General features: G+C 42.4%; 2 protein-coding genes and 1 long non-coding RNA gene across 7 annotated transcripts in view; 2 read left to right on the top strand and 1 right to left on the bottom strand.

Annotated features, from left to right (window-relative positions):
* NCOA7 (nuclear receptor coactivator 7) overlaps positions 1 to 12,839 on the top strand; it is a 68,421-nt gene extending 55,582 nt beyond the window's left edge. For 4 of the 5 annotated variants that reach the window (XM_028723339.2, XM_028723337.2, XM_028723336.2 and 1 more), the window contains 5 exons: positions 3,615 to 3,758; positions 4,337 to 4,489; positions 7,983 to 8,078; positions 9,080 to 9,153; positions 10,559 to 12,839. In XM_028723339.2, coding sequence (XP_028579172.2) covers positions 3,615 to 3,758; positions 4,337 to 4,489; positions 7,983 to 8,078; positions 9,080 to 9,153; positions 10,559 to 10,694 — 603 coding nt within the window. In that variant the 3' untranslated portion in view covers positions 10,695 to 12,839. Of the gene's footprint in view, positions 1 to 629; positions 1,480 to 3,614; positions 3,759 to 4,336; positions 4,490 to 7,982; positions 8,079 to 9,079; positions 9,154 to 10,558 lie in introns of those variants that run through there. The other variant, XM_028723341.2, reaches the window with a different exon arrangement.
* A 1,205-nt stretch (positions 12,840 to 14,044) lies between these two features.
* On the top strand, positions 14,045 to 21,244 carry HINT3 (histidine triad nucleotide binding protein 3). The gene is made up of 5 exons (XM_028723344.2): positions 14,045 to 14,342; positions 15,897 to 16,014; positions 18,464 to 18,533; positions 18,778 to 18,904; positions 19,540 to 21,244. Exons 1-5 carry the CDS (start codon positions 14,151 to 14,153, stop codon positions 19,585 to 19,587), a joined length of 555 nt encoding a protein of 184 aa, XP_028579177.1. The 5' UTR covers positions 14,045 to 14,150; the 3' UTR covers positions 19,588 to 21,244.
* Positions 21,245 to 22,591: 1,347 nt separating this feature from the next.
* LOC144327267 (uncharacterized) lies at positions 22,592 to 25,479 on the bottom strand. Its single transcript, XR_013392251.1, has 3 exons — positions 25,346 to 25,479; positions 23,877 to 23,947; positions 22,592 to 22,659 (listed from the first exon to the last, which is right to left on the bottom strand). It is a non-coding gene; the product is annotated as an uncharacterized LOC144327267 (long non-coding RNA).
* Between the last annotated feature and the right edge of the window lie 72 nt (positions 25,480 to 25,551).

Raw genomic sequence — 25,551 nt, 5'->3', positions numbered from 1 at the left:
TGGTCTTACAGGAAAAAACATGCAAAAGCTCATACCAATAACAAACGTACGGTAGTTGGTCTCTAAGGTGCTACTGGAAGGAATTTTTTTATTTTGTTTCGACTACGGCAGACCAACACGGCTACCTACCTGTATTTAGTTGAATGCCACCCACTTTTCTCATGTTGTGGGTACATATGACCTGTGGTGGCATGGTAGAGGGAGGCTTGACTGCATATTGAGACCAAACAGAGAAATCAGTTGAAGCAATTACGGTATTTGCCATCACACAGAAGACGGGATCCTAGATATGTGGGTGTATGATCTGGAGTGGCCTGAAGCTTATTTTGGGAAGACTCCCATATTCTTTTCTACATATTCTGGCCATTATTAGCATGGTCCCTTGATAGACATATAGTTTCCTGAACCCAGGAATTCGTTCCTGAGGTCCGTACTTAACCTGAAACTGTTCTTAACCTGAAGCACCACTTTAGCTAATGGGGCCTCCCACTGCTGCTGCGCCCCCGGAGCACGATTTCTGTTCTCATCCTGAAGTAAAGTTCTTAACCTGAGGTACTATTTCTGGGTTAGCAGAGTCTGTAACCTGAAACGTATGTAACCTGAAGTATATGTAACCTGAGGTACCACTGTAGCTAAATAGGTACCTCTCCGGCAGGAAGGTAAACAGCGTTTCCATGTGCTGCTCTGGTTTCGGTGTTGCATTGCGCCAGAAGCGGCTTAGTCATGCTGGCCACATGACCCAGAAAAACTGTTTGCGGACAAATGGCTCCCTCGGCCTGTAAAGCGAGATGAGCGCCGCAACCCCAGAGTCGTCTGCGACTGGACTTAAATGTTGGGGGCCCTTTACCTTTTAAAAATGTTATTATGACAGCCTTACTTAAGAGAGCAGCATTCCTTGTGATGTCTGGAGATAAGTGAAATCAAGAAAGGACACTGCAGCTATTAGGAAGTGATGTCCCTTATCTAATGCTGATCAGTGGATGTTTGGTCAGTTGGGTTTAGAGGGAAAGTGCATTGACAGGTGATAAAGAGTGTGCGAGAGAATCCTGGGATTCCTGCAATTTTTTGGGAATAGGTAAGAGAGCCTGCTCTTGTGAAATCTTGGAGCCACTGTAAATTTATGTTTAGGTAGTGCATGGAAATGGCAATAAAAGTAAAAGTTGTTGCAAAACCTAATCTGAAAATGGACTGTTGCTGCTGTCTGACTCATACCCTATTTACAATAAAGTCTTTTTGCGTTGAATCTGTTGCCAGGCTGCCCTTGGGCTCGTTCTAGAGAAAACGAAAGTAAGCTTGGTATATAAGGCAGTTTAGAAAGCAGCTTGTTTCAGAGTTAGCTGTAGAGACAGGAGCTTCACGTGTGGCGAGAAATCAGAAGGTAATAAAAAAATGAAAATCATAAGAGACAGACAAAAGGAAACGGCTGTGAATTTTCAAATAATATTCTGTGCCAAGCCTGACCAGGAGCCCTTCGTGAAGGTAGGTTAAAGTGAAAGTTGTTGTCTTTTAGTTCTTTTGTTTGCCAATTCTCAACATAGAACGTTCAGAATGGGAGTGCTGTTTCCTGGTTAATAAAACTGTTCTCATCATAGACCATATTGAAATGTAGTTGCAATTAAGATACGTTGCGTATCATGACAAATGCAGTACTGCACATGGTGTGAGATCATGTTGTTGCCCTTGTTGTAGAATGCATTTCTGTTGAAATTGTGATTTCTCATCTTGGTACATATGCCTACTCTGAAGTACGTACTATTGAGTTGCACTTTTTCTCTGTGTATAGGATTACGGCACTAAAAGAGCTGTAAAAGGAGTTTCTGCTGTTGCTGTTTGTTTTCAATCCTGTCCTTCAGTGTGCATGCAACTGCCTCTTCACATGCAAATAAAATGCATATTTTGCATCTCAATTGCAGGTGCACATAGTCAACATTTTGTTCCCAACTTGGGAAACACACTGGCTCTTCTATCTTCTGTTTTTCTGTTCATTGTTTTTATCTTGTTTTCATTATTGTACCTTGAGATTTTAATTAATCAGTTCAAGTATTTCCATAAGCCGTCCCTGAGCACTTCCTTCCTGGACTTGAAAAAGGCAAACACACTCCACTGAAGGACAAGTAGCATATATGAGGTGTTAAATCACATTAAGTTGTTTATTAGGTTTAATTTAGATTGGGGTATGTGTTTTGCAGTTGTTTTAATGTTTAATGCTTTTATGACTGAACTACCTCGAGCAGGCTTTTATTCTGAAACATGACAAAAAATTAATGAAATAAAATAAATTAAAGTATATTACAGGTTTCCATCAAACAAAAAGCTATCTAAATAGTAAATCCTTTAAAAACATTTCCCTCGTTTTTACAATGGTAGTAGAAGTTGGAGGGTCACGGCATAGGAGCTGTAATGGAAAACATTTCAAATACGATGACCTAATTTGACCATAAGCCAGTAAATGTCCATGTTTATTTTACACTGTCCTCTTCCTTTGACAGTCAAATATAACGTAGCGAACAAATTAGATCAATATATATAGATGTCCATTACCATAAAACAACCCCTTTAGCTATTAGATTAGTCATATCTGATGTGATTCTATGAGAGGCCATGTGGTTGGAATAATGTGGTGGCATGGATAAAAGCCAGAGAGCAAACTCCTCCGCATTATAATATCATCCTCTCTATGAACTCTCTGCCCGTTACAGAACAGTTCCTTAGCATACATGTAAAATAAGGCAACTTCTTCCTTTGCTGAATGAATATTACAGTTTAGGGTCAAAAGAGTCCTCTAGGCTTAGATATAAGGCCAGTCAGTTGCCATCCAGTTGACAATATTTGACCATTGTTGGCTAGATAATCTGGAAGAAAGGAGTCCCCTTGTACAGATCACAGCAAACACAAGAGTTCCTTGGTTTGTGAGCCCTTCAGGGTGCCTGGATTGGGGGCATAGGATAAATCACTTGTTCCATCAGCACAAGGATTTCTCCTTGCACAGCAGAATGTTCTCCCCCTCTCCTCCCCCTCTGCAGGTTCCCAGATTTGAGAAATCACATTCCCCTAGCGCTGTTAGTGGAATGCCAGCCACACATTCTTATTTTTGGCCTCCCCTTTTATCCTCCCATTTTAAAAAGTAAGAGCACAATCCCAGCCAAAGTTAAGTATTTTAATTCTTGCAGATTTTAGTAAGAGATATTTAGTTTGTGGTACTGTTTACAAACTCAGTTGCTCCAAAGAAGGGGGGGGGGGATAGCTGGTGCTAAAAGCAGCCCTTTACTGTGTTTCCCTCACAATTTAGTTTGCCTAATTTTCGCCCGTGACTAGGTAAACCTGTTCTGAATGAGATAGAGCTATGCCATTGTTACCTGGGCATTAGTTTGCTCTTTTATAGAGCATTTCTTTTCACACATTGTGTACTGCATCAATCAAATAAGTAAATTTCAAGATGCACATGGCATACCCCCAAAAGGTATGAATAGATGGTTTTGCTTCCCTAGCCTTCCCTGTGCTGGGTCACTTTCTCTCTTATAAAAACATTTGAGTACCACTGATCTAGTATTATGGAATAAAACTATTGTCAGACTTTTTTTTTTTAAAGTATCTCTTTTTTAAACCCTTTTAAGATTATTACTGTAGAAGAGGCAAAACGGCGAAAGAGCATTTGCAGCTATTGTGAAGAAGATGATCGATGCAGTGAAGAAGATGAAGATGCTTTGCCTGTCTTAAAAAACCAGAGTGTGCTCTTAGAAAATATGCATATAGAACAGGTAAAGTTGATAAAGGGGAGAAGTGTGTGTGTGTGTGTGTGTGTGTGTGTGTGTGTGTGTAAGTATATATGTATATATGTGTGTGTGTTTATATAAAATCAGAACATGTTTTGTGTGATGTAGTGGTTAAGAGCGGTAGTCTCGTGATCTGGTGAACCGGGTTCGTGTCTCCGCTCCTCCACATGCAGCTGCTGGGTGACCTTGGGCTAGTCACACTTCTTTGAGGTCTCTCAGCCCCACTCACCTCACAGAGTGTTTGTTGTAGGGGAGGAAGGGAAAGGAGAATGTTAGCCACTTTAAGACTCCTTCTGATCGTGATAAAGCAGGATATCAAATCCAAACTCTTCTTAAAATCCAAATTCTTCTTAATTGTGTGCAATGCATATTAATTTTTGATGCTTTATAAATGGCAACCAGGGAGCCCCGTCCTATGGAGCTTGTTCATGCGCCTCATTGTACAGAGGTACAGCTCTGATTATAGGTTGAACTGTTCAGTTCTCATACAGGATGGAATGAAATTTCTAGTGACACATCAGTTGCATTTTACACTAACTACAATGCTGTCTTTTATCTTCTAGCTCGCCCAGTGCCTGCCAGCAAGGGTTCAGGGATATCCCTGGAGGCTAGTCTACAGCACACAAGAACATGGAACCAGCTTGAAAACACTGTATCGTAAATCGGCATCTCTTGATAGCCCTGTCCTGCTTGTCATCAAAGACATGGACAATCAGGTTAGGCACCACAACAAATCCTGTTTAATTGTGTTTCAGTAGGAGTGTAGCTTAAAATAAGTCTTGTGTTAACAAAAAGCACAATTGATCACTGTCTTGTGGCTTCAAGTTACTTGAGTGCTTCATAGTGTGAAAAGTACTTTTGCTTCGTGTTCGTTTTTAGATTACATTGGCATAAAAAAGCACAAGTTTATTGATGCCATTGTTCTTCTGTCTTAAAATGGTTGAGATCTAATTATGTCTGCCTACTTGTGCCCCACTTTTCACTGGGACTTCTGGTTTCTTATCCTCCAGCCTGCACCCCAGAAACTGCTCTGAAAGGTTCTCCAGCTCTCAAGAGCAATTTTGGGGCATGCAGGGGCTGTAATGGAAACCCTGTTGCCCTAGTGGACATCTGCTCATGCTACATTGGATTTTGCTAGGGGTTTAGATGGAGAAGCAACTTAGAATACTTGTAACTTTTGCACAAGAAGAGAAATAATAATAATAATAATAATAATAATAATAATAATAATAATAATAATAATACCTTTACTGTCAATGTACAAACTGTGTACAATGAAATTAACCAAGCCTCCCCCCATACAAACACTCAATCTTATTACACTCTGTGTGCTTATCGCACAACACACCAACCCCGAAAGTCAGTTGCACTATATTATTTTCCATTCAGCAGCCTAACAGCCCACAGATAGAAACTGTTTTTTAGCCTGTTGGTACGACTGATTATACTTCTATATTTCCTGCCTGAGCATAGAAGATTAAAGAGGTGCTGGCCGGGGTGTGAGTCGTCCCTGAGAATTTTTCTCGCTCTCCTAAGGCATCGATCCCTTGCAATGTCATCTAGCAGGCTCAGGGGACAGCCCATGATATCATGTGCTGTGTTCACCCCCCTCTGTAAAGACTTTCTGTCCGTGGCTGTCAAGCCAACGTACCACCCTGTGATACAATATGAGAGGACACTTTCTATTGTGGATCGGTAGAAGGAGGTCATCAATTGTTGTTTAACATTGTTCTTTCACAAGACCCTGAAGAAATAGAGTCTCTGTTGGGCCTTCCTAACCACTTGAGTTATATTATTTTTCCAAGTGAGGTCTTCACTAAGGTAAACTCCCAGGAATTTAAAGGAAGAGACTCTCCAATACCATCTCCTTTGTCCAATACCATCTCCTTTGTCTTGCTAATATTTAGGTGCAAGTTATTCTCTAGGCCAGTGTTTCCCAACCTTTTTTGGGCAAAGGCACACTTGTTTCATGAAAAAAATCTCGAGGCACACCACCATGCCAGATGGGGAAAGGTCACTTTTTACTTATGTAAAAAAAAAATAAAAAAATAGTAACAGCATAGAAGGTAATGGTTATCTCTTTGATGTCTGATGGGAGGGCATTCCACAGGGCGGGCGCCACTACCGAGAAGGCCCTCTGCCTGGTTCCCTGTAACCTCACTTTTCACAATGAGGGAATTGCCAGAAGGCCCTTGGCACTGGATCTCAGTGTCTGGGCTGAACGATGGTGGCGGAGACGCTACTTCAGGTATACTGGACCGAAACCGCTTAGGGCTTTAAAGGTCAGCACCAACACTTTGAATTGTGCTTGGAAAGGTACTGGGAGCCAATGTAGGTCTTTCAAGACTGTCGTTACGTGGTCTCGGCGGCAGGTAGCAGCGCTCACAGCTTACGGACTGCACCGTGTAACAGGTGTCTGGCCCAGCAGCCTAAGGCGGACAAGCCACTGAAACAGGCATTCAGAATCCATTCATTTCATAAAACCTACAGGGCTCAATCTCTGTGTTTGTGTATGTGTGTGTTTCTGTTTTGCCCAAGGGTCTGGGGGTGGGAGAGAGCTCTTTAGCATGATGCTTTAAAAACAATTAAATTATCAACAAACAAACCTGATGATACGAATAGCAACGTCAGGTGCTACCGGGGGGGGGGGGGGAGAGAAGGGGGCCTACTCGGAAGTAAATACTGCGTCCAGGCGCAATTAGCGCTGATTTAAGGTGCACCAAGACTGCCTAAAAACCTCACCAAAGATATGCAACAAAGCGCTTCGTTGCAGAGGGGAGAGTTTGTGCACCGTGGAGGCTGGAGGGCTTCTATTCTACATGCGGGGGTTGGGGGGGCGAGGAAAATGTGCTCCGTGGGGGGGCGGGGAAGGCAAGAAAAGGAGCTGAGCTCTAACTATAGGCTCCCACGCTTGAGCAGGCCCGACTTGGTGGGGCGGACCACCCTCTCTCCTGGAGGAGGAGGAGGAGGAAGAGGAGGAGGAGATTCCCATCCACGGTGTGGCCTCCCGCGCTCCTGAACGGGAAATCTCTGCAGCCCAAGACTCTCCCCGAGGCAGCTCCTCCCTTCCTGCCTTGAGCCGCCGCCAGCCGCGCCCCCCTCCCCAGTTATCTGCTGCCTGCCAAGCCCCGCCCCTCTTCATTGTCCTCCCCTTCTGTTTATTCCCCTTCCTCCATCCCTCGCTTTTTTCCTCTCTTTCCTTTTTTTAAAAAAATATTTTCTCTTCCCCTTCTTTTTTTCCACCCTTTCTTTTTTCTCTTTCTCACCCCCCCTCCCCGCCCTCCTGGGTTAAAGGATTTGAGCAATGGGTCTGGAGGTGGAGCTCGTCGGAGGATTAGCCCGACTCGCCCGCCTCCCTCCCACGGCACACTAGGCAACGTCCGGCGGCACACTAGTGTGCCGCGGAACACCGGTTGGGAAACACTGCTCTAGGCACCATGTAGATACTTTTTGAACCTCCCCTCTGTACGCTGATTCATCTCCACCTGCAATTAGACCCATTATGGTAGTATCATCTGCAAACTTAGTAACTGCAGTAGATGGATCAGATGAAATACAGTCATATGTATAGAGAGAGTACAGGTAGAGACTCAGCACACATCCCTGTGGGGTGCCAGTGCTGAGCTTCAGGGAGGTAGATGTATCAGGCCCAATCCTCACTGTTTGTGTCCGATCCCTCAGAAAGTCTTTAATCCAGTCACAGATGGTAGAAGAAAGGTCTAGTTCCATCAGCTTTTTGATAAGAATGTCCGGAAGGATGGTATTAAAAGCCGATCTGTTTCTTGAAAGCTGACACTAAGATAGGTGTGAGAGGACTGATAGAACCTCTCTGTGCCTTTTATTTCCATGTGTGCATGCTGCAGATGTTTGAGCTTTCAACTCCTGATAATTCAGCAGAATGAAGGCATCTATGTCTCCTTATCCATTTCTGAACTGCAGTCATATTTATTTACGAATATTTATAAACTACCAACTCATTACAAACCATTGTGCATGCAATGAAATCATTGAAACATATTATAAAAATTTTAAAATAATAAAATACAGAATAAATGACCAGCGCTTAAGGGATATGGAAATTTTCATCAATGTTTGCTTTTCATAGGTTGGTTAAGTAAGTAAAAACAACAGTAACCTTGTTTGAAATGTTTTTGAATGCCTTTAAATGTGGAAGTATCTTCCAATAGAATCGTAATTTTGTTTCGGCAGGTTTTTGGGGCTTATGCAACGCATCCTTTCCACTTCAGTGATCACTATTATGGGACTGGAGAAACTTTCCTATACACATTCGATCCTCTTTTCAAGGTAAGGTGCACTGAGGATGGTCCTAACACTTTACTTACACCATATGCTTGTTTATGCGAAATGATGCTGAGACTTGTACAAAAGCTCAAAGGTGCATTTCTGAATGCATTATTAAACACACCAATGAAAGGGCTTAAATATACTGATGCTGTTGTATTGGCACAGCTGAACAAGCTTCAGCTTTGTTGGTGTCTAGATGTGAGCGGATCCTATGTAAGTCTGGGCTTCTTGGAGGAAGAACCACATAAAATAAATAGGAAAGGTTGCATTTTCTGACAGAGGCCACATTTTTTTTAACATGGCTGTTCAGGCGGAAATTGTACAAATCATCTGTGGATTGTAGGGAATGTAAAAGAGGACATACAAGACTGTAGGAGCTACAGTGACTTGCCAATACCGTGAATAGCTGACTTAATTTTTGCAATAGGAAAACAGAAAAATGAGGAAGGCGAAAGCAGCCACATTGTAACATTGCAAAATATTCTGCTTTTAATAAGATTCACACCTAGGAGCATAAATTGACACACAAATAGAGAGGATCAAAAACAACTCAAGAAAAAAGAAGACTATATCAGAATCACCATAGGGAATGTTTAAAGCTTCTTGTTAAAACGTGCTTGGGACAACTTTTTTTTTTTACTTAAGACCAGGGGTTTTTTTTCCAGCCAGAGCTCACCGGAACTTAGTTCTGGCACCTCTCAGGGGGACCATTGTAAAGGAAATTTGAATGCTTCTCAAGGATTGAAAATGTTTCTAGCTAAAAAGTCTTGAGCAGTGCTGTTTTTCTAGAAGAGGTGCCAGAACTCACCATGAACGCGTCCCTTGTTCTCTTATTCTGAGCAGGAACAGACCCTTATTCCATCAAAGGCAAAGATGGTGAATTTTTGACACAAACCATGTGTCTCTTGCACTTCTCCCCCCTAACAAGTGCTTACTGTCATTCTGCCACAGCTACAAGCAACTGTGATGAATAACTATGATATTATACTCTTCTCCCTTAGGTCTTTAAGTGGAGTGGAGAAAACACCTACTTTATCAACGGAGATGTAACTTCCCTAGAACTTGGTGGTGGAGAGTAAGTTGAATAAGTTTCTTTATTAATCATATTGTTGAAAACCCTCTGTGGGTAACCTCTTCCTTTACTGACAGGGCAAAAACTGCTATTTGGTTTAAGAATGGGTTAATCTCTTCAACCGTCAGAACTTGACGTGAACAAAATCTCTGAATGCGTGCATGGCTCTTGGGCACATAGCTACACTGGCTTGTGGGCAAAGGAATATAGGAGGCTGCCTTATGCAAAGTTAAGACACTTTGTTCATCTGGTTCAGTATTGTCTGCACAGATTGGCAGCAGCTCTCCAGGGTTTCAGGTGGGTCTCTCCCAGCTTCACCTAGAGATGCCGGGGGTTGAACCCAGAACTTTCTGCATTCAAAGCAGGTGCTCTGTCACTGAATTGCAGCCTTTAATTACCGTATTTTTTGCTCTATAAGACGCACTTTCCCCCTTGCGCTCCGAAGGCTTCCCGCTGCGCTCCGAAGGCTTGCGGATAGCTGCCTGAAGCCTGGAGAGCGAGAGGGGTCGGTGCACACTGATTCCTCTTGCTCTCCAGGCTTTGCTTTGCTGGACAGGTGCTGCACAGTTTTCCCTCTCTGCACAGCGCCCCTTCAGCGAAGCGGGAGGAGAAATGGAAGGGACTCCGTTTCTCCTGCCGCTTCGCTGAAAGGGCGCTGAGCAGAGAGGGGGAGAATGTTTTTTTCCTGTTCTCCCCCTCCTATGGTCCAGTGCGTCCTATGGTCCGGTGCATCCTATGGAGCGAAAAATACGGTATTTATTTCAGTTAAATAATCCAGGACAGTAAACAAAAAAGCCATCTTAAGAACAGCTTCTTCTCCGAACCACATGAGTTTTTGCCCCAGTCCATTGAGGTCAGAATAACCATGCACACAACATGTGCAGAAGCCTATATCCAGGTTCCATATATAGTCATACCTCGGGTTGCGAATGCTGCTGGTTGCGCGTTTTTGGGTTATGGACCGCACCGAACCTGGAAGTACCGGAACGGGTTACTTCCGGGTTTCGGCGCATGTGCAGCAGCACTAAATCGTGCTTTACACATGCGCAGAAGCAGTGAATTGCCTCACGCGCGTGCACAGACACGGCGCTGTGGGTTGTGGACGTGCCTCCTGCACTGATCACGTTCGCAACCCGAGGTATGACTGTATCTGGAAAAAGGCTATGTTGCCATGTTCCTTTTTTAAAAAGCAACAATCCTCTCCTGTCTGCTTCGGGGCAAAAACCGGCAGACAGGATTCAACCAAAGGTTTTTAAGTCGTGTTGACTTCATGGGAAGAAGGCTAAGCAAATGTTTAACTCTCTAGCTGAAAGAAACAGAAAGTTAAATTGGGCAACTTGTGTCATCATTTTTAATAAATCAAAACTGAATAAAACAAAGTTTTCAGCTAATTTTCTTCTCCTTGCAGTGGCAGGTTTGGTTTATGGCTAGATGCTGATTTATATCATGGCCGGAGCAATTGTTGCAGCACATTCAATAATGATATCTTATCCAAAAAAGAAGACTTTGTCATACAAGATGTGGAAGTATGGACATTTGAGTGATGTACATGCTGCCTTAAAAAGTTTACTGAGCACTCAGTGGATGTTGAATATTGGAATGTAGACTGCCTCACAATAGAACATGCTTCTCCTGCCCGTGAAATCTGGTCACAGCCTGGCTGCACAAGAAGATTTTAGGTCAAAAAGTGGAAAGACTTAATTGCATTTTAAAAAATGACCTCGTTTATGTCGTATTTCTGCCCTGCCGGTGATCTTACAGCATGGATGCAAGATGTTTATGGAAGGCATTTGCGATATACAAGTTTGTTTAAAGCAGTCTCATTATTTTTTGTAACTGTGAAAGAATACTGGTGGAAAAACATAGACCTGTATAGTACATTCCATGTGTATTTCTATTCTGCTTACATGAAAACCAAAAAGAAGTAAAAGTTGGGTTAGCAAATTCTACTGCGTATAGTGATGGTTTCCATGAGAAAGGGGGTTAGTCTTTCAAATCAGTATACAGCACTTAAAGGGAGCATTTTTAAAGGAACGTATTTATTGTTTGTATAGTACATTTTTATGAAATGTAGTAGGCATGTTTTTTCTTTTAATATTTTAATTTCAAAATTTGCTAGGAAGATTTATTGACTGAAGTAAATGTCTTAAGCGGTGGTGATGAATCATTTCATTTCTTAGGTATTTTTTATACTTTGCTGGTTTTTTAAATTTTTGTAAAAGACTTCGTTGTTGCTTTGTTCTTATTATTTTAGGAATCTTGTTTTTGGGCAGAACACATTACTTTGGATTGTTGGAAAGCGGTGCTTTGTCAGTTTCCATTATCAAACACAGCTGTCTGGTTGCATGCTGGAGACAGATCCTCTTTTTAAGAGGCTTAACAATAAAGAAATACCTTTTGAAACAGTGGCATTGTTATGGGGCAAAAAACAGATTCTTAAACTGTGCCCTATAAATTATTCGAAATTCTTTGTTAGAGAAAACTGTGTCATGCCAGACTAGATTTGCCCTTCTTCTTTTTTCTTGTAAAATGTTCTCTTTCTTGAATAAGAGTTGAACCCTGTGGTTGCATTCTGCTTTTTAAGCAGTCACTTTTCTTTCTGCTTATTTTTTTTTTAATGGCATAATGAAGCAGTACTTGAGAGCACTGGGTCCAAATTCAGTAAGAAAGACTAAGTGCTGCCAGTTAATTGAAACTGGAAACCATTTTTGGTTATTTGCCACTTCTAAAAAATATTTTGTTAGGAAGAGGAAGATATGAAAAGACAGTGCTATTCCTTCCTGAAATGCTGACATTCTCCTAACTTTTGGGAGCCCTTGATAAGCCTTTTAAAAAAGCAAATAACGTCAACATGAGAGAAGGGGTATTTAAAAAAAACAAAAAACGGTACTTCCTATGCTCCTGAAAAAGTATCGGTCAATACACTATGCTTGTCACCCTTTAGGATGCCTTCACAAGGCCACCTGTGTCAACCTAGGCTGCATCCTTACATATTAACCAGGTCTTCCCCTGCTCATGATGGCATTGCTTCCAAATGACTTGGAAATAACTGGGACCATCCATCTTGTGCTATATGGCCTGGTCAACCCGATCCAGATTACAAAGAGTAATTTCCTTCACATATATATTGCTTCTGTGTAGGAAACTCTGTACACAAGTGACATGGGGCAGACACACACATGTCTGCTTTGGAGTGCGTAGTGCTGCACACTAACAATTTGGGCTTGCTGCAGATAGAAAACATCACATGTGGTAGGCACATAATTCTCTACACAGAAGTAATAGCCTTCATGTACAAAACCGCTTTAGGGCATTTTGTTAACACCTGCAGCCTACACTTTTCACTCTTCTTACCATCAGTTCTGCTCTGACAGATTTTCACCATTACATATTAGCATAATACTTTGGAGACATTCCAGGGAACCTTGAAAGACGGTTTTAACAAGGACGAGACACTTGCAGGTTGTAAGCAAAAGGGCTTTTTTAAAAATAATGGACGTATTTCACTACTGTTATACACAGTTCATTTCATTATATTGTACTTGTCAGAGCATATCTAAAGTTTGTGTTCTATATTCGAAACAGTGTTGTCCTCTCAAGATTCTGTGACCCTTCAGAAAACTATGGATATTTAATATATGTAATGCAGTGCTATCGCAACATTTTCAATAAAGGAATTTATGCATTCATATGTTTGACGTGAAATTTCTCTCCCCACCCCATACTTAATAGTCAAAGGTGACAGAGCTGGGAGCACTAAAGGCTAGCTTGCCATAATTGATCTATAATACTTCAGAGGGATAATTCCACTCAAACTTCTAAATGTTGGATTTCCCCAGAAATTGCCTTTATCAAACTGCTAGTGACACAGTGGGCATTTGCTACATCTGGAACAAGAGGCATTAGTTCTGGAATTTGGTAATGTGTAATAGTAGGCAAGAGAGTAGCTGGTACAAATGACAAAGGGATTACACATTCTGAACTCTGAACCACTTTGAAACTCTCTTCGGAAAAACATTGTAGCTTGGATGCTGTGTGTCCAAGTGGCATGCTCCATATCACATCCAACCCATCTGCATATATGATTATTTTCACCTTGTCCCCAGTGTGTCTGCCCTACTCACTAGTGAAGATGCTTAATAAATCAAAAGCCATTGGAAACGAAGGAATCCTGTGTACCCTCCACACATAGGATTCATATTCAAAATCTTGCAAGGTAAGCAGCCCTTCCACATTGTGCAGTGCAGTCCTATGACCCATTTATTCAGAAACGAATTCTACTGAGTTTAATGGGATTTATTTCCAAGTAGGCAGGCAAACTGGGGTCTTAATCACCTTTTCCACTCATAGCAATTTTGGTTTAATTTTGGTGAAGAAGAAAGAGAACGGGATAGAAATGCAACGGTAAACAAAGAGAGCTTGCCTTTTGTTCGTTCTCTTTTTGCTCATTTGCCCAATCCATGGCAATGTTACCTGCTCATTCTGTTGGCCAGGCACAGGGTTTCGCGCCCAGTCCCTAGACATGTTACTTTCCCCTTTAAAGTACTGCAGGATTATGGCCCTTCCTCTCTGTGCACTACTAGGCAAAAACTCTGGTCCACCACACCCTGACTCGACTACTGAAATACTCCGTTCTCTGATCTTCCGTTGCTTCACGTCTAGCCAATCTGCTGATTCCCAAATCATCTTGTTGCTCTGATATTGCGACACCACTCCTTCCACTGCTGCCTGCGCCTGGTTTCTTGCGCGCTCCTTGATGGGGCGCAAACTCCTTGCCCTCCCCGGTGATCATCTCTGCGTCGCGGCGGCGTCCCGGAGCCCGGGGCGGGGCGAAGGCGAGCGGACCGCCCTCCGCGCCGCAGCCTGCGCTCCGCCTGCGCGCACCCGGGGTCGGCAAAGGGCGGAGTCGCCGGAGCGCCAGTGCCGCTGGGCGGGCCCGTCTCCCGAGGACCGCTCCGCCCCGTTTCCCCGGCCAAAGGCCGCCCGAGAGAAGGATCCCGATGGCCGGCGAGGAAGGAGGCAGCTCGGGCTCGTCTCCGGCGGCGGAGCCCAGTCCCGGCGGCGGAGAGGCTGGCGCGGCTGGCGGAGAGGGCGCTGGAGGCGGCGGCGGCGGCGTTGCCTACGACGGCAAGTGCGTTTTCTGCCGGATCACGCACGGAGAGGAGGCGGGCACGGAGCTGCTGCCTTGCGAGGTGAGGCGCAGCGAGCAGAAGGGAGCCGGGCGGGTGCTTCACATCCTCACGTCCAAAGGCTGCAGCCGAGCCGCGAAGTAGAGCTCCGGCTCGGGCTGGAGGCGCGTCCAGTGCTAGGGATGGGCGAATGGACTCCAACTCCCATCAGCCCCTGCCAGCGTGGCCAGTAGCCAGGGACGATGGGAGTTGTAGTCCGGCAACTGCTGCAAGGCCGCTTGCTCGCCTCCGCCTTCCCTTCAAATTCTAGCCTCGCTCAGCCTGTTTCCCACGGTGGGCAACCAACCCCCTGTTTTCCCTTGCAGGGCATGGAAGCGAGGAGCCCCCACTCGCTCTTTGCCCTCCTCTTTCTTGGCAACTGCCACTGGAGCTGGAGGTTCCATTGAGGTTTTTCGGCTTATAGTCATTGATAGACTTAGGTGAGAAACCTTTAAAGCCGGTATCCATCACCAGGTCTTGCGTGCTTACTCTTTGATTAAAAATAAAATAAGTTATGAAATTGAAGCTTTTAAGGTTGCACCATTTCTGGTTCTGTTTGTTCTTTGGGTTTTAGGCTCTGTTCCTCGTTTTATATTGTGCTAGGTTTTATGACTGCATGATTTCTCTTGGGAAACTGCCCAGGAAGCTTTTTCTATGAAAGCTTATTAAATACACAAATAAATTGTGATAGTGAAAAGAAGCATGGCCTCTGGTTTTCAGCCCCAGCCCACATTCAGTTGTGGATTTATTCTTAATGTTTGCACACCACTTCTCACCATAAATACCAGGCTCAGTAACCTTAAAATAACATACATTATTGTTCATATAATGACATAAATAGAATATATGTGCTTCTTAAGCAAAAAGAGCGTTCTAACCCCCAATGTGCTAGAAATTTGGGGGTGAAAACATGATTCATTTATCTCAGTCCTTTAAGTGCTAACACACTTCTGCTTCTCTTCCCATTACCTCATCCTTTCACCCTTTGCTTTTCACACATCATCCTAATTGTGTTTCCCTCATACATACATCTCTTGTTGCAGCTATATGCTAGTCAGCTTCCCCTCCCCCCAACTTTTCTCCCTGCCTACCTAACCAGGGTTAATGGATAGTGGCATTTATGGAAAGAAAAATAAATGAGTGGGATTGGCTGATACTGCTGGAACATGGCTCTGATGGGACTAAAAATATAGCCTTTGAAATGTTGTTAGGTGTTGCTGCATGGTTTACAAATATTGGCCTACAAAGTGGTCTAACAAATAAGGGCTCCAGTGTTACTTAAGTTATATCCATCAGTCTGTATGAGAACAGATATTACATAGGTGTCGGAAAATGGGGACTGGGACAAACGTTCTTTGTATGCTTAAGGGGATGATACGTCTGAATTCTTCTACTGTTATCTCATAGTTCAGACTGATCATCTGAAAGGCTGAAGCCACTTGCACAATTAATATTGTCGGTTGGTACTAGCTTGCTAGCTTTACTTACTGACATGCATGGCTATCTCAGATGGGTACCTGCAAAACTGTTTCTTACATGACCTGCTATTATAAAGCTTTTCTTCTCTTTATTTTTTAGCATGAAGACTTGGTGTGCTTCAGAGATATCAGGCCTGGAGCTCCACATCATTATTTAGTGGTGCCAAAAAACCATATAGGAAATTGCAAGACTCTAAAGAGTGAGCATATACCATTAGGTAAGTCTGGACCGAGCACTCAGAATACTGGAACTGAAAGTAAATGAATAAAACATAACAACAGTGCGTTATTGTTGAATGCAATTAGCTGCAAAACAAGGGTCTATATAATTAGCAGTTAGAATGGATCTCAGCTACTGGAGCCCTTGGATCCCATCTGTACTGCAAGTAATAACAATAATAATTTATTATTTATACCCCGCCCATCTGGCTGGGTTTCCCAGCACACACACACACCCGCCCCATCCTGTTGCTTACCAAGAGGTAGAAGGCGGTAGCTGTGGCAACTTGCTAGCATTCACTTTGGGGGATTGACAAGGAGACATGTCTGCCATCTTCCATCCCATTTTGAAAGTGTCTCTTCCATGAAACTACTTCTAGGGTGGCCACCGACAAAGCATTGGAGTGGATCCTGTCAAGATATGGGTCTTAACCAGAGTTTCTGTCATAGATTCTCTGGCACATGCCATTTCAACTCTATATATTTGATGCCCCACTCCCTGATGACTCCTGACTGATATCCTGTACCATCCACCCACACCCATTGCTGTGGGGATTTCACAGGACACGGACCAACCACATTTAAGCCTTGCCGCGTATAAAATGACCATGTGTTGTTTTTAATGGAAGCTGAGATCTTTTTAGGATGCTAAGTTCTGTCTGAATGCTTACTCAACTTGCATGGTTTGGCACCGGGGATACAGCATGTTTACAGCTCTGCTTGGATTGAACTTAATCTGGGAGCCATTACTCTTCCTTACATGCCAGCAGCATACGGCTATATGGAACCGAAGACTCCTGTTTTCCCCTTTGAATATGTTCTTCAAAACAGTTTTCTTGGTATAAGCAAATCCTAGGCATTGTTGTTGTTGTTGTTGTTTAGTCGTTTAGTCGTGTCCGACTCTTCGTGACCCCACGGACCAAAGCACGCCAGGCACTCCTGTCTTCCACCGCCTCCCGCAGTTTGGTCAGGCTCATGTTTGTAGCTTCGATAACACTATCCAACCATCTCATCCTCTGTCGTCCCCTTCTCCTTGTGCCCTCCATCTTTCCCAACATCAGGGTCTTTTCCAGGGAGTCTTTTCTTCTCATGAGGTGGCCAAAGTATTGGAGCCTCAACTTCACGATCTGTCCTTCCAGTGAGCACTCAGGTCTGATTTCCTTAAGAATGGATGCGTTTGATCTTCTTGCAGTCCATGGGACTCTCAAGAGTCTCCTCCAGCACCATAATTCAAAAGCATCAATTTTTCGGCGATCAGCCTTCTTTATGGTCCAGCTCTCACTTCCATACATCACTACTGGGAAAACCATGGCTTTAACTATACGGACCTTTGTTGGTAAGGTGATGTCTCTACTTTTTAAGATGTTGTCTAGATTTGCCATCGCCTTTCTCCCAAGGAGCAGGCGTCTTTTAATTTCGTGACTGCTGTCACCATCTGCAGTGATCATGGAGCCCAAGAAGGTAAAATCTCTCACTGCCTCCATTTCTTCCCCTTCTATTTGCCAGGAGGTGATGGGACCAGTGGCCATGATCTTCGTTTTTTTGATGTTGAGCTTCAGACCATATTTTGCGCTCTCCTCTTTCACCCCCATTAAAAGGTTCTTTAATTCCTCCTCACTTTCTGCCATCAAGGTTGTGTCATCTGCATATCTGAGGTTGTTGATATTTCTTCCGGCGATCTTAATTCCGGCTTGGGATTCATCCAGCCCAGCCTTTCGCATGATGAATTCTGCATATAAGTTAAATAAGCAGGGGGACAATATACAGCCTTGTCGTACTCCTTTCCCAATTTTGAACCAATCACTTGTTCCATATCCAGTTCTAACTGTAGCTTCTTGTCCCACATAGAGATTTCTCAGGAGACAGATGAGGTGATCAGGCATAGTATATTGGAATTAGTCAGAAAGGATGCCTGAAGACTGGCTGTCCATCACACTTGCTGTGTGTTGCATAGCACCAGTAGTGAACCAAGTGGTATACAAAACACAGAAAATTACCATCCTTAAACCTGCATTGGGCAAATTTGTGGGGAACAGTCTTCATTGTCAATCAGATTAGACCTTGGTAGAAAAGCAAGCAAAGGTGAAGGTTGAGAAGGGAAAGAGGAGCTGCTTCAACTTGCATAACCTGTTGTGGGTATTTTCACCATATGGCTATCTGCCCTTTACAGATCCCTTGTGGTTCAGGTTGCTTTGGCCTATGTTTTTGTAGGTTACATTATCACTAAGAATAAATGTTAAAAATTGTACATAATAATATGTATGCTTCTTTATAGTTAAAAAGAGAGGCCCATTATTAAGTTAGCCAGGCTTACTTTGGAATAAATTCTACTGAAATCAACAGAGTTTGCATTAGTTTCAGTTTAGGACTAAGCTGGTAAGAATATAATGCATCGGAAATCTAATGAGCTTTAAATCTGATTTTATTCTTTTCTCCCCAATCTGACAGTGGAAAGAATGATGGCAGTCGGAAAGACTGTCCTTCAGCGGAATAAATTTAATGACTTGAATGATATAAGGTATGTTTCTAGAAAGGGAAGTATATGGTAATGTTCATTATAATAGAGCTGCATAATACATAAGGAAAGTGCATGTAATTTGGTTATGTTGTATGAAATAATAGCTGGGGGGTCTTAGAATTTTGCATTAGTGCGATGCACAGACCTGCTTACTGTTTTAAGTCCTTAAGAGCTTTCACATGCTTCACTCAAAAGAACACTTAAGTAGTTGGTAACTGATTCTTTTTCTCCTCCGTTTCTCAAGGATGGGTTTTCACTGGCCTCCGTTCTGCTCAATAGCCCATTTACATCTTCATGTCCTGGCTCCAGCTAGTCAGTTGGGATTCTTGTCCCGAATGGTTTACAGAATCAATTCCTACTGGTTTATAACAGTAAGTATTCCAGTTAGTTTGTTGATCCCCATTTCCCTTCCGCTGCAAAAAAAGAACTGGACACCACCAGTGCAAAACTTTGTGGCTCCCTTTTCTACTTCTTGTGCCGGTGAATTCTAAGATGTTACCATTTTGCAGTCAAAAGGCATTGAGGTGCTGCCATTATTCCATTTCCAAGGCACTGTGCCTGACCCCCGACTACTCCTTTTGAAAAACTTGCACTGTTTCTCCTCTTTTTGCAACTCTCAGCCTTACTGTTTACTGTCTGATATTGAATTAAGTCAGTTTGAAATAGTCCTGTCAACTTCTTAATAACTGTTAATGATGTCTAGATTTTAACTAACTTCATTTAAAGTGTTAGAAGCCATCTTTCATATTTTCTTCATTGTAATAGAAGACACCACAGGAAAATGGTCTTGCATGGACTCTTTGTAGATGATGCTTCACGCCCCCCCCCCCCCCTGATAAAATGACCTTCCTGAAAGTTGTTACCACAGATGCTTTTGCATCTAGGCTGGCAGTGAGGGAATGGTACTATTGCTCAGTGGTTTCTGTTACTTATCTCCCCAGTTTCAAGGGGGCAGCAAGTAATCTCTGGGAAATATTAACATGAAACATAAACATCTCTTTAACAGGCTGAGCAACTCTTGGAACGGCTGAAGGCTGAAAGTGCTACTATCTGAAAAGCACTTGTTCCAGATCACACATCTCTGTGAACTGTGACCACTAATTATAGGGTTGGATGTAATTGTTAATATGCCAGGTGTGTGAAAAATGGCACTTGAATCTGCTGCTATACAATGGTTGAACTCATCATTAAAGAACATTGTACAATAACATGTCTCAGGCAAATACCTGGAAAAACTGAGCACTTTCGAGAACATCCATATCTACCAATCGGAAAGTAAAAATACCTATCCTTCTCTGAAAGAAAATACTGATCTTGTAAAAAAAGATATAATTAAAGTTTAATATATGCCTCTGGGTTTGACTGTTCTTTGTCTAAACAATGCAAGAGGTTTGTGCCTATACAACACATTAGTGACATTTTTGGCATTGCAATGCTAGTGATAGCTATGATGTCTTGGTGCTAAATCACTCATCGCACACATGTACATGACTGTATGCACAGCAAGAGCTCTTAACAAGCCATTGTGACCTTCCATCTGTACTTACAATGTGAGACATCACACCATTAGTATGTTGGTCTAGGATAAGATTGTTTGAATGTGTACCACTGTAAACAATTGTAACCAGTTAAATGCATGTAATTAAGAATAGCTAGAAGGTGAATTGCAGTGCAAGTTTACACAGTGCAATGGTTTCTTTTTACTTTGTTACTAGTGAAAGGTATCCGATATACGAAGTATAAGAGGCTTATGCTGAAACTAAATTTGGAACCATAACTATAACTTTGGATATTTGGGAAATATTAAGCATGTTGGGAGGCATTGCCTACTGTGGGAAACTACCACTATGCAGACAGACCTTGGAATGGTTATTTATTAGTATTTATACAATAGTTCAGTACCCAGAACATCTTACAACAAAGAGTTTCTTAGTATGTGAATTCATGAATGTCGCCTGGTTCTCTTTTCTTTAAAATCAAACATAAAGCACTAAACCCATTCTTAAGGGTAGATTATCGAAATCTGTTTATCAAACTTTAGAGGGATATACATTATTCACAGATGTCCCATTTTGACTACCTAAAGCCTTCATCCAAGTGCTCATCAGTAGAGGCATCGGAGTTGCTTATATAGCATACTGCTTGTCCACCTTACATGGCCACAACATTAGCTAAGTCGTCTCTTCCAACAAAAAATATATTGTTCTTAGTCTACCTCCACAGCCTTAATGTCAAGATTGCAGATGCTTTTAAGACTTGGCATGAAATGGCTTCTAAAGCACATTTCAAATCTAATTGGATTTCTTACTGAAAAATTAACTTGAACAAGCACTTGCTGAAATTTTGCATTCTGGTACCTACTGCATTACTAAAGCAACATCCAATTATTTAGCACAGTTTTACATCGTAGTGTTCAAAGTATGCCAAAATACAATAACCCTTTATGTTCCTTTATGGCTTTAGCATTTTAATCCTCGTATTTGTTGGCATGTATTCATTTTGATACTTGAGTCTGGATTCTAACTACTGTTGGTTAAAATAATCAACAAATGTCTTCCTTTAGTGGAGTAGTAGTTGTATTTATACCATGTTGAAATGTGTTATGTATGAAAAGCAGTTGTGATTGTGAGTTTATGTACCATTGGAAACATAACAGCAACCTTAATACTGTTTGAAAAAGAAGCTAATAAAAATCAGTGTGTAGAGATGAACCTCTTGAATGTTATTGTATCTCAATTTGAGAATATTGTTTGTGAACTGGTACCTTTATATTTCAACATCTCAGGAACTCTATGTATGATAAGCCTGCCATCTAGTCAAACAACGTAACGTTAGTTATAATCTTAAAACATTTTGCCAAACTCATTTGAATGTTTATAGACCATTTCTAAAATCAAACTTTTAAGAAGTAGCTTTTCTGCATGAATTTGAAACTAGCTACTCTTAAAATAGTTACTCATCTACTTTTCCAAAGTTTGTAATGTTAAAAACATCCATTTTGGAGTGGAAAATGTTGCTAACTGGAAAGTAAGAAATACTTTTAGAATATCAGTGGTGGTACAACAACACTTACCTCAAGAAAATGCTAAATATTTTTAATGTGTTCACATCACTTCCATTTTTTAGCATCTACATTTCCAGTGCCATAACTCGTGTGAAATACATCCACTTTGCAGCCAAACAGATTTCCAGTTCATGTACACTCAGAAGAGTTATCACTCTGTTGTCTTATAATAAGCCCTTATCACATTGCCCTTGTATAGGCAATGACCATGGAGGGGAAAAACATGACAGGTACCGTAAGCCCGCAACTTGCGCAGGGATCGCACCTAAAGCCAAAATCGTGTATATTCAAAACATTGTATTCAATGGTGGGTGGAATTGCTGAAGACATTTCTCCCATAACCCCACCTCCTTTCCATTTTCTTTTTTAATTTTCACACATGTAAAAGTGAATGGACACAAGTAAAATATGCATAACTTCTACTTCATTTTTGTTTTTAACCTGTTTCCACCATATAGCATTTTCTTCATCACATCCTGGCCAGCCGACATTGTTGATTAAGGCTTTTAAAGGAGTTGCCAAATGTAATCATGCAATCGTGCTTATCCAACCATCTCATTCAAGTAAGGTGATAACTACATCATCATCTTTTCCTTGCCAAAGCATTTCGCCTTCAAAATCAACGAGGCCGTGCTTCCTTGCCCTCAGTAGGACACCTACTACTTTGTTGGATATAGTTACATATCTGTCAAAGAGCTGTTTAAATGTTATTCTTACTTGTCCATCTTGCCCTCTCTCTCCAACACTACTTATGACCAAGCATAATTCTTCCACTTCCTTGCCTATGTGTGTGTGAGCATCCTTTCCTCTTTGTTCTGTTTTGGAGCCTTCGGGGGGCCTCCCATAGGTGGGATCTCCTCTCTCAGTACGCCGAGTTACTGGCTTGTTGCTGCTGAAGGGGTTCCGTCTCTGATAATCAACATGAACCTCTGACCAGCTCTGCCAGCCTCTTGCCAGTTCTCCCACAGAGCTAAGATCAGTTCTTACAGCTTTGGTACTCTGCATTTTGCTTCCATGTATTGAGGCTGTGACATAACAAAAAGTAGAGCTCTGAAATTGCAGCTGTGGAGACCAAAAAACACACACATTTATTTTAGCCAATTCGTATACAGTAGTACCTTGGTTTAAGAACAGCTTAGTTTATGAACAACTTGGATTAAGAATGCTGCAAACCTGGAAGTAATAATAATAATAATAATAATAATAATAATAATAATAATAATAATTTATTATTTATACCCCGCCCATCTGGCTGGGTTTCCCCAGCCACTCTGGGCGGCTTCCAACTGAATATTAAAAACAGTACAGCATCAAACATTAAAAACTTCCCTAAAGAGGGCTGCCTTCAGATGACTTTTAAAAGTAAAATAGTTGTTTATTGCTTTGACATCTGCTGGGAGGGCGTTCCACAGGGCAGGAGCCACTACCGAGAAGGCCCTCTGCCTGGTTCCCTGTAACCTTACTTCTCGCAATGAGGGAACCGCCAGAAGGCCCTCGGCGCTGGATCTCAGTGTCCGGGCTGAACGATGGGGGTGGAGACGCTCCTTCAGTAGGTGTTTTGGTTTGTGAACTTTGCCTTAGGAGCAGAACATGTTCCACTTCCTGTTGACTCCATTTGTAAATTGAGTCCCCTGCTGCTATGGGAAAGCACGCCTTGGTTTAAGAACGCTTTGGTTTAAGAATGGACTTCCGTAACGGATTAAGTTCGTAAACCAAGGTACCACTGTACTGTATCAATATTTTTGTGGTATATAAAGGCATCAATTAATATTGGTAGTAAAACAGCACATATATATTCAAAGGAGTAGGCATGTTAGTCTGATACAACAAAAAACAAGCCTTAGAGCATCTTAAAGAGTAGTTTTTACACATTAAATCTAAGTTACCACAAGACATCTGCTTGTGGTAAAGGTAAAGGGACCCCTGACCATTAGGTCCAGTCGTGGCCGACTCTGGGGTTGTGGCGCTCATCTCAATTTATTGGCCGAGAGAGCCAGCGTACAGCTTCCAGGTCATGTGGCCAGCATGACTAAGCCGCTTCTGGCGAAACCAGAGCAATGCACAGAAACGCCGTTTACCTTCCCACCGGAGCGGTACCTATTTATCTACTTGCACTTTGATGTGCTTTCAAACTGCTAGGTGGGCAGGAGCAAGGGACCGAGCAATGGGAGCTCACCCCATTGCGGGGGTTCGAACTGCCAACCTTCTGATTGGCAAGTCCTAGGCTCAGTGGTTTAACCCACAGCGCCACCCACATCCCTTAATAGTGCTCTACTTGCCTTCTATTCGTAATAGCAATTCAGATCATACCCAGCCTGTTGCACCTGTTTTCACTGTATAGTTGCATGACCTGAAAGATAAAACAGTAGGCCAACCCTGTACTATCCTTTAGACAAGTTTGGTTACTTAGACATAATTCTGTGCATGTTTATATTGAAATCTCACCAAGTTAAATAGAGCATGGGTCCAGTGGAGTAGGATGTGGTGGGTGCCATTCCACTTTTCAGACAGACCTATAACCATCTCACATTTCAGGTGGGCATAACCCAGTTTGGTCTAACCATCCCACTTCTGCTTTTCTCCTCACTTACTCCCAAGTTTATATACACATAGGTTACAGACTCAACACATGTCATTTGGAAGCAGGTCCCTTTATAGTCAATGGTGTTACCAATGTGCACAGGATTGCACCAACTTTCCTACATGCTAGATATATTCAAGTGAAACAATTATGTGCATTTGCTCAAGGTAACACCAAAGGTATTGATTGCTTGGTCTGGATCAATGTGCCCTTGGAAAAGCTAACGTTATATTTAAATATATGCTTATCTTGTAGAGTTTCTCTTTTCTGTGAGTGAAAATTGAATTGTCACCTCTGTAGCATGCCAATAATTACGATGCATGGCCTTGTTGACCTCTTTGTAGCACCTTCATTGATAGAAGTCAGTTAACCAGAGTACAGTCACCTTATTAATTGCCACAAAGGGGTATGGTTCCTTCTACAGCTGTGCATTTTTTAAGGTGGAAAGAACATGCAAGATTCTATTTGAGGTTTCTGTAGGTTTTTAACTACAGAAAATATTCCACTTGATATAAGATAAAAAGGTAAAGGTATATAAAAACAATTTCCATAAAGGCTTGTGAGTTCAGTCTTCAATACCCCTACTTTAATAGGTAGAAAATGGAAACAGACCAACATCAGCTTAACTATTTGTGTTTGGATAACCCTAGTAAAAAGGTTCCAGCACTCCTGTAGTGCAAATTCATTGTACATGAACAGCAGCAAACATTTTCTGATAAGTGCAAGTCCTCAGATTTCTAGAAAATTAGCATGTAGCTAAATGCATGTTCACCAGGTAACTAGTTTATGATAAGCCTGTGTAAAACAGCAGGCGCTCATTTTGGAAGCTGGCTTCTTAGCTTTCGCCTTGATCCACACGTATTGCGTGTGCGCCACTGACAGCCGCTGTATTAAGTTTTCAGGCTTTGCAGCCGCTTGCCTATTTGTGCCTCGAAACCATCTACGTATCTCAGCAGCATATTTCTCATAAGAAGTCGCACTGATTTCTATGGCGCCGATTCCTACATGCGAACTAAATGCACGTTGCTTGGAATCGCATTTCAAAGCGCTGCGTGCAGCTGATGACAAGGATGCATGTCGAGTAGCGGGATGCTACACATTCTCTTCCACTCAGCGGTGGAAAAAAGGAGTGTTATAGAAAGGAATTTTTATTGCAAACATCCTCACCTTAATCCCGTGGCGCAGGCTGCAGTCGCTTTTCTAGCACGTATATATAATTGACGGGATCTCCTTAAGGAGAAGAAAGGAAGGAGACACTTCCTGGGGCGCTGCAGCCCCCTGTCCCGGGCTCCCTCCTCCCGCCCGCCATTCCTTCCCCGGCTTCCCTGCTCCTCCCCTCGCCCTCAAGCGCCGCCTTCCCGCCGTGATGCTGC

The sequence above is a fragment of the Podarcis muralis genome, chromosome 3 (assembly GCF_964188315.1).
Source record: "Podarcis muralis chromosome 3, rPodMur119.hap1.1, whole genome shotgun sequence".
Classification (NCBI taxonomy): Eukaryota; Metazoa; Chordata; class Lepidosauria; order Squamata; family Lacertidae; genus Podarcis; species Podarcis muralis.
This window is presented reverse-complemented; position numbering and strand designations above follow the sequence as displayed.